At 40.9% G+C, this 8785-nt stretch overlaps 1 protein-coding gene across 1 annotated transcript in view; it reads left to right on the top strand.

Annotated features, from left to right (window-relative positions):
* aatf (apoptosis antagonizing transcription factor) overlaps window positions 1-8785 on the top strand; it is a 104297-nt gene continuing 95512 nt past the window's right edge. The window contains exons 1-3 of the mRNA XM_070858087.1: window positions 1-109; window positions 6088-6270; window positions 7475-7792. Coding sequence (XP_070714188.1) covers window positions 25-109; window positions 6088-6270; window positions 7475-7792 — 586 coding nt within the window. The 5' untranslated portion in view covers window positions 1-24. The remainder of the gene's footprint in view (window positions 110-6087; window positions 6271-7474; window positions 7793-8785) is intronic.

Raw genomic sequence — 8785 nt, 5'->3', positions numbered from 1 at the left:
TTGGCGCTGAAGGTTTGGGCTAAGATGGCGGCGCCCATCTCGCAGCAGTTGGAGGACTTATTAAACCCGTTACCGACCTTTAAAGACCCGGAGGACGAGCAGGATGAAGGTAACGGTGCCTGCGATCGAAGCGTGTTCACTCACTGGCTAGAGGAGTTCGTCCTCTACCGTTATAAGTCAATGTTTCCTAGCCCGACCTCAGAGCCTGCCGGCGGCGGCACCGCCAGGGAGTGAGGGCTCGGGGCCTGGTTCAGGCTCGACAGCCGGACCCGGCTTAACAAGGCAACTTTAAACGTTGCGAGTTGCGACTTGCGACGTCATTAATTGCGGCTTGTTCGCTTCTGATTTCTTTGGGGGGTTTTTTGTGTTGATTTAAATGCATATTCCTTTAATACCTGCATCCTGCTGAAAGTTTTGCGCCGTTCAACATAGAGTTTGCGAGCCTGCCTCAGTCTGAGCCCTGTTAGTTTGAAGCAGCCAGCCAGCCCCAGCTGTAACCCTTAGGAAGGGTCACCGCTCCGGCCTCGGGCCGCATTTACAATGACCGACCCCCCCCCCCCCCCCCCCAAATGGTCTGTCGCTTTCCAGCAACGTTTATATTCGCCTGGCTGGAATTGTGTAACAATCTCAACCATGAGAGCCAGATACGGGCGTGGGCACAGCTCTCGCCCTAATAGTTAAAACATTTGCATGGAATGTACAGCACAGAAACAGGCCATTCGGCCCAACTGGTCTATGCCAGTGTTTATGTTCCTTGCCTTACTTCATTTAAATGCTTGCAGCAACAACTTGCATTTATATAATGTCTTTAATGTAGTAAAAATTGTTCCAAGGTGCTTCACTGGAACATTATGTAGTTTGGTGTCAAATTATGTTAGAGATATTGGGACAAGTGACCCAAAACCTGAAGCAGTTAATGAGAATTCCCTCTAAAACATGCTGAGCCCTCTGAGTACTTTGTAACATAGTAACAGTTTCAGGTAGATGGGTCCATCTAGCTCACCTATCCACAGTATTCCCTCGGTGCATTTCTCATAACTCCTGAATCCAGGTTTGACCCCCACATTTTGTGGTACCAAAGTGATGTGGCACCGTAACGTCCGGGCAACCTCACGTTGATTTGCTGTGGAGTCTGGTTAGGTTTTGGATTTGCAATGCTAGTTTAGCATTGGAGCAAAGGTAAAATTATAGCATAGCTCTCCTCCTCTGTTTCCACTCACACACACTGCTTAAATGTCACCCGTGGCTCAATACGAACACAACAATGATGGACAGGAAAAGACCACTGGTCCATCCAGCCTGTACCACAAATCTGCAATTCCTTGTGCATTACAATGCATACACTTCCCACTCCACCTGAAAGCCATGTAATCTAGTATCAGCGAAACAACAGAAAAACACAGGCCAATTAGGGGGTGAAATCTGGAAATTTCCTCTCTGACCTTGTTAGACAATCCAAAACTCACCCGAGCCTTTCATAACTTGTGACCCCCGGTCCGCCCTAGCCTATTTAGTTAAAATAAACGTAAATCTTGATCAAATTGCCTCTAAGTCAATGCTTCTTTAAAGTGTGGAGTCGCAGCTCTTTGAGCCTATCTTGGTAACTAAGGTGCTTTAAACTGGGTATTTATCTTGTCGTCCTCTGCACCTTTCCAAAGCCTCAATATCACTCAAACCAAAACTGGACACAGTATTGTAACTGAGGCCAAATCAAAGTCTTGTACAAGGTCAAAATGGTATGCTTTGTCTTGTAGTCAATTGTCCTATAAATACATCCAATTTGCTATAGCTCTCGCTTCACAGCATTGGTCATCAACCTTACAGATTGATGCATTAGAGTTTGTATGTTCAGCATTAAACCTAAACATATGCATATCACTGCACTTTTGAGACGTTAGACCGAGGCTCCGCCTGCTCTCTGAAGTGAACGTAAAAGATCCCATGGCATTATTTCAAAGAGCAGGGGAGTTATCCTCAGTCTTCTGGCCAATATTTATCCCTCAATCAAAATAACAAAACACAGATTATCTGGTCATTATCATATTGCTGTTTGTGGGAGCTTGCTCTGCGCAAGTTGGCTGCTGCGTTTTCCCACATTACAACAGTGAATACATTCCAAAAACACTTAATTGGCTGTAAAGCGCTTTGAGATGTCCGGTGATTGTGAAATGCGCTATATAAATGCAAATCTTTCTTTAATTTGCCAGTCACAAGCTCAATCCCCCAGCACATCAATGATGGTGCTCTTTCCTCTGGGTTCAAGCACCCACACGAGGGACTTGAGTACATAATCTTAAGTTTGACACCTCAATGTGATACTGAGGGAGTGCTGCATTGTCGGAGGTGCCAGTATTTCAAATCAGACATTAAGCCAAGTCGTGTCATAGTTCAGGTGAACATAAATGATACCATCGCATTTTTCAAAGAAGAGCATGGGAATCTTCCTCGTTTTTATCCTTCAACCAATATAACCAAACCAGATTAACTGGTCATTAATCTCATTGCTACGTGCGGGGCTTTGCTGTGAACAAATTGGCTGCAGTATTTGCCTATATGAGAGAGAAACTTTCCCAGATTTTTTTCAACCTAAATTGGCCTGGGTTTTTGCCTCCCAGGAGATCGCATGGCTCCGGTTGGGGTGGAGTGTAGAATGTTTGTGTAAGGGGTGTTGCAGTTGTGTGAGGCGGACTGGTTGGGCTGGGTGCTTTTTGCTTTTCACGCTTCCGCCATTGTTCATTGTTCATACGTTTATATATAATCTTCAGGGCTGCTGATCGAGGGCCATGAGGCTCTTTATCGGCCGGCGCGGACACAATCGGCCGAAATGGCCTCCTTCGGCACTGTAAATATCTACGTTTCTATAACAACAGTGACTACACGTTGAAAAAAATTGTTGTGGAAGCACTTTGGGATGTCTGAGGATGTGAGAGATGCTATATAATAGTTCTTTCCTTTAATTGAAATGATTGGATAATTTTTCCTTCATGCAATCTTCCAACTTCCTCAGTAGCCGTTGTCTCAAGGGTGAACTAATCTTATCTGATTTTCTGAAAAAAAGTTGGATCTGTATTGTGGTGCCAATACTAAACCTGTAAGTGGATTGTTTACAGTTAAGGCCTAATAGGTGTAAAATTATAGATTTATTTTAGTGTTAATTGAAGAAGATAGTTTCCTAATTTTATATTTATGTGGAGATATGTACTGTTAATAATTGTTTTATTTCAATGATTTCAGTTTTGGGGCTTTTCCCTATATTCCACTAAAAGAAAGAAAAATAAGGAACTTGCATTTATATAGTGCCTTCGCATCCTTAGGATGCCCAAAGTGCTTTGTAGCCAATTAATTACTTTTGGTGTAGCCGCTGTTGAAATGTAGGGAAACACGGCAGAAAATCTTTGCACAGAAAGGTCCCACAAACAGCAGTCCAACTAATGACCAATTTAACTGCTTTAGTTGTGTTGGTGGAGGGATAAATAATTAGCCAGGACACAACCTCCTGGCTTTTTTTCCAATAGTGTCATGCAAAGTTCCCTTTAGACTGCGCAGCCGAGCATCTGTCTTGAGTCATGCGCGTTTTTTTTGCATTGTGAAGTGGGCTCACCGGCCACGTGGCCCAAAAACTAATTAGTGGAACATTGGTGCCAAGGCATCTTTTATGTCCACCTGAGAGGGCAGACGGAAACGAGATTTAATGCCCCACCTGAAAGATGGCACCTCCGACAGTGCCACTTGCCCTCAATATTGCACTGGAGTCTCAGCCAAAGCTCCAAAAAGCTATTTTTAAAAAATTGTTGGAGCTCTTGCTTTTTATACATTGAGCTCTGTTATTCACTGGCATGCTTAAATATCACAACATCAAAGTATTTCCAAATTAGATCTCTGAAGGAGTTAATGTGGGAAGCCTATTTCTGTTTGGCATTACGGCCACGTGTTTGTAGTTTATTTTCTAATATTTTATAGTACCAGTGAGTCACAGAACTAAAAATGAAACTAGCTTCAATGCATAATGAAAATATAGGGCAGTTGGGGCTGTGCCAGGTCATAATTTCTAACTGTAATTTCCACTAATGTGATTTTCATGATGGTGGACCAAATTCTCTGGAGAGATTTGGAAGGCACTTTTAATAAAGAGATGGGAGGCACTAAAGTGCCTCTGTGCTAAGAGTAATGCTGACAAAATGTAATAAATGACATTTTTATTCTTCCCTAAACAGAATATTTGAATATTAAATTAAATATTTTGAATATTAAATTAATCCTAATCGCAGCTCATTTTCACCTATGATTCTCCTCAGTTTCTTACACTTTCATATTTAACAGCTTGGCATTAAGTGTGTTCCATATGTTTCTCCACCTTAATCTGTTTCCTGTTGGAGATATGCGTGCTTCTCCTGGTGGTAAGATGGTCCAGTGAGGGTATGTTTTGTGGTCTAATTTTTTTTTGTCCATTTGGTAGCTCGCAGAACAGTACAAAATGGCCACCTGAAGAAGGTAGGTCACATGATGAGCAGCTCCTTACTCTTGCGTTCACATCTTTTCTGGTTCAACTTTGTTGTTGCTGCTCGAGCTATTGAAACTCTTCACTCTTGTCTTTAATTTCTTCTGGTCTCAACTTTTAAAGCATAGGAACTGTCTTATTTTGAGGATTCATAATTTTATCGCTGCTTGGCAGATTTGGGATTTTTCAACTGAGATTATTTTGAGGCGCGTGTACCCCACGCAGTTTGGTGATGACTGTAATCTGGTGCTAATTTTAAGAGAAATGTCATCTCACAGTTGTATTGAAGAATTTGAGGTCAAATTACATGTATGTATTAGTAGTTCCATCGAGGTGATACGACTTGCTTAGTTATCATATCTGTGGTCTAATATACAGTATGCTGTAGTACTGGCGACTTCATGTACAGAAGTGTTTAATGATCCTAGGGTAGTGTCGTAAATGAAGGGGATTCATTCATAATTGACTATAGCCATAAGCATTTTGCTCTCTCTCAGTAGTATCATACAAAAGTAGGGCCTTAAATAGACTTGTGATTCCATGCATGACAGATAACCATATCATGTTGAGAAATTAGATTTGAAAGTAGTTTTAATATTAAAATGACAGATATATTTTTTTTAAAGTCTTGCATGCACTGCTTGCTTCCTGCCACATGTAAATTTGCTGTTTTGAACCCTATTTCCGAAACTGAGCTCTGGCCAGTTATTCCCATATGATTCACTGGTTCACCCAACTGCTGATTTACAGCTCTGAGCCAGATGGAATTGTTCTCTGCAGCTCCACACCCCTAAACATTCACCTCACCTCACACAATCTACTGCCATGTTCCTGACTGGTGTGTTGGACTTTCTGTGCTGTGGTACAGCCAACCTGTCCATGTCCTGAGAATTTAGCCACCAACACTGCTAAGAAAATCACTTTGCCAAACTTTGGGCAGCTGAAATTCAAATAGTCAAATAGGACAGCCCTGAATGTAAAAAATATTAGTGCAAGAAGGACTGAGTTGCCTGGATATTATGAGCTGTGTGTGGACCACTGGGTACAGCTTGAGCATCCAGAGTAATTGTATTGTGCAACAAACCAATTTGCAGCAAACTTTTTTTTTTACATATGTAGGCAATTGAAAGATCCATTTTATTCAGAAACAAAAGGTATATTGGACCACTGGATATTGTATCTAGGGTACCGTTAAAGTTTATTTTAGTGCAGTGCTAAACCTGCTGTTCCCTTCGATTAGCTGAAGTGTCAGACATAGTGGTGAGGCAAGCGTTTCTGTCCCATGGGCAGCTATTGATGGAGAATCAGACTGCAGGTAGGAAGCAACACACAGCTGTAGCCCGCTCAGCCCACCCACTTTGAAAATGTCAGTCTTAGCAGGGTGGAAGCAAACTTTAAAGCAAATCAATAGAAATAAATTATAACTGTCACTTGTGCCAATTAAGGAATATTGCTTCATTAACAATTTTATATTGAAACAGTCCTGCAGTCTTTATTGCAGTGGATTGAGCTGTTTGCATGCTAGCTATACCGTCTTGCTGTTAAAACCACGTGCATGTCAGGACTAAAGTTTTCTCTTTGCTTCACAGCAACTATTGCCAAAGTCATTGACCGGTTTGACGAGGGAGAAGATGACTGCACATTTGACAGTAAACTACGGAAATGTGCTTCTGTTTTGCTGTCTGATACAGACAGGAGGTATGCTGGGCAGGCAACCTCGCGAAAGGCATTGCAGCAAGAGGCTGGAGAGGGTTCTTTGTCTGGCACATCAGGTAGGTGATATGCCTCAGCGTTTTCATAGTTTCAAGCAGTCCAAATAACACCATACGCCTAGGACTTGGGATTCAGATCCATCCCAAGTAATAGCTATGCAGTTCGTATGCTTTATATTATCACACGTTTATAGGTAGGTCATTGATTTATGTTGTCACATGGTTGTGGCTTTCTCTATTTTCTAACTTAAGTGAGAGTAAAAATGTTACAGAAAAGTCTTTTCATTTGAATATGTATGTGCTCAAAAATACAACAATGTTCCTCCATTATCAGAGATTCAGAGGAAATAAGTAGTAACATTTTACTTTGCAATTTTATTTTTAGCTACAGTAGAATGATTTCCAAAATGCGGTTTTCTATTTTTAATGGGCTGTATTTGGATTCTGCAAAAATAAGTTATGTAATTTATACGGGTGGCAACTGTGTGTAGTTTGGACTTCAAATATAACCTGTAAATGGGAGTAGTGTTCACTTGCCAAGGTAAGCAGCTGATGTTTAATTGAATAAAAATTATTGTAAAGGTCCCAATTGCCTTGGAATTCTCCACTTTGAGTCACTTTAAATAGAGGTGACTACACTCTGCGTCTCTGTGAATTTATTTTTTTTATTAACTAACTGCCGGTCGCAAGGCTACACAACTCGTGACTTTGCCTTTTGGAAGTTGTCCAGTATATCTTGCTCTTGGAAATAAAAGAAAACATATTTCAAGTGATGTCATTGAATCTCCTTGGATTCCACCTTGCATACTATACAGTTCACGCAGCTATTTGTCAATGTTTGCTGTGTTTGCTTTAAACATTTGATGGTGTCCGTGACTGTGCCTATTACATTTTGAAAATATGCATATACCTCCTAGCAACTTAACCTGGCAGCAAAGTGCCAACCAAATTGGGCCATCTGGTTCATTTTATGGTTTCAATTTGTATAGCTGATGAAAAATTAAGTCATGTGAGTGCTGCTAGCTTGTGGTGTTGCAGGGTTGTAGTTTCATCTCCAGCTTTAGCAAAATCTTAAAGCTGAAGGGAATTCCAAGGTCATGCGGTATAAACATTTAGATGGGGAATTCTGAATTATTTTACATATCCTTTCAATGTGTACATAAAATATATTTCTGATTTATGTAAAATATTTGCTAAGTGAACAAAAGCATGAAGCCGTAGACCTATTTTAAACTTTTAACATTTTTATGTCCATAATTGTTAGATGAAGAAACAGCTGAGGACATGGAAAGCACTGAGGACGAAGAAGATGACGGGGAAGAGGAGAACAACACACAATCTTTACGTAATAAGTTGAAAGAATGTAATTTTGAATTCCAAAAAATCAAAGACTTTGAGAAATTCACAGGCATGAATGATATTGGAGAAAATGATGATAGTGGCGACGAGGATGATGACGAGGATGATGACGATGACAGAAGTGATGAAGATGTGGAGAAAGACAGTGTCACAGTGATGACTTTCTCCAAGGAAAAAGTGGCCGAAGAGGTGGAGAAGGGACAGTCAGTAAAAAACCAAATAGGTACGTTAATGTTTCGTTTGTACTGGTGATAAACTGGTAATTGTTGTCTTGTGTTTACATTAGGAAATATATGTTTGGTCGTGTTCTTAAAAAAAAAAACCCTTTTATTTTTTGACCACTGGTTACGTTTTCACTACTCCCTCCTCTTTCTCCCCCCCCCCCCCCCCTTACTACATCCTTCACCTGGTGGAGTGTGGCGTTGATCTGGGATTTTTCACATTCAGTCAATGTCATTATGTGATCGGTTGATGGGAAGTTTCTTCTGCAGGGCGGGATTGATTCTACTAATCTTCAATTAAAAGTAATATTCTTAAGGATTTTTCAAAGTGTTAATGGTGTCATGACTCTGAATTTCCTCCGTGTTACCTTGCTACATTCCAAACGTACTGCATAAACCTTGTCACAGCTTAGCCTGGTGGAAACTGGATGACCCGGTGAATATATTGGTACCCCAATGTGCTACACTGCTTTATAGGAAGATGATGGCTTCTACCAAAAATTCTATGCACTGATCATGGCCCAGATGTTGGGTAAAAACAAGGTGCCTTTCTGCAGAAAAGATGTAACCCTTGGTTCTTTCATGTATTTCTGGTGGCTGACTGTCCCAGGGAAACCTAAAGAGGGAGGAGGGAATAAGATGATAAAGATCAAAGAAAAACTTAAGCATTAGAATCTAACACACAATAGGTCCTGCATTACCATAATGATTGAATCCAAGCTTCCTGGGGCTGTGTGTTTTCAGCTTTCCAGCCCATGAAGAGGAACTTGAGATTTAAAAAAAAAACAAGTGTACCTGATGAGAGTTGTTAACTTTATACCTGTACTTGTCTTTTCCCCATCCCCATTCCTCAGCTAAAAAGCCTGACAATTTATGGACAATGTTGTATTTCGGATGCAGATTTGTGTAGTATTGGAAGGTAATGGGAAATTCTGATGTTTGAATTGGGTCTGGCAGTAATTCCTGTGGTGATAGGTTAGCTTTCTTCTAGCTGA

Source organism: Pristiophorus japonicus, chromosome 16 (assembly GCF_044704955.1).
Source record: "Pristiophorus japonicus isolate sPriJap1 chromosome 16, sPriJap1.hap1, whole genome shotgun sequence".
NCBI lineage: Eukaryota > Metazoa > Chordata > Chondrichthyes > Pristiophoridae > Pristiophorus > Pristiophorus japonicus.
Note: the sequence above shows the minus strand (reverse complement) of the source record. Positions and strands in the feature narration are given on the sequence as shown.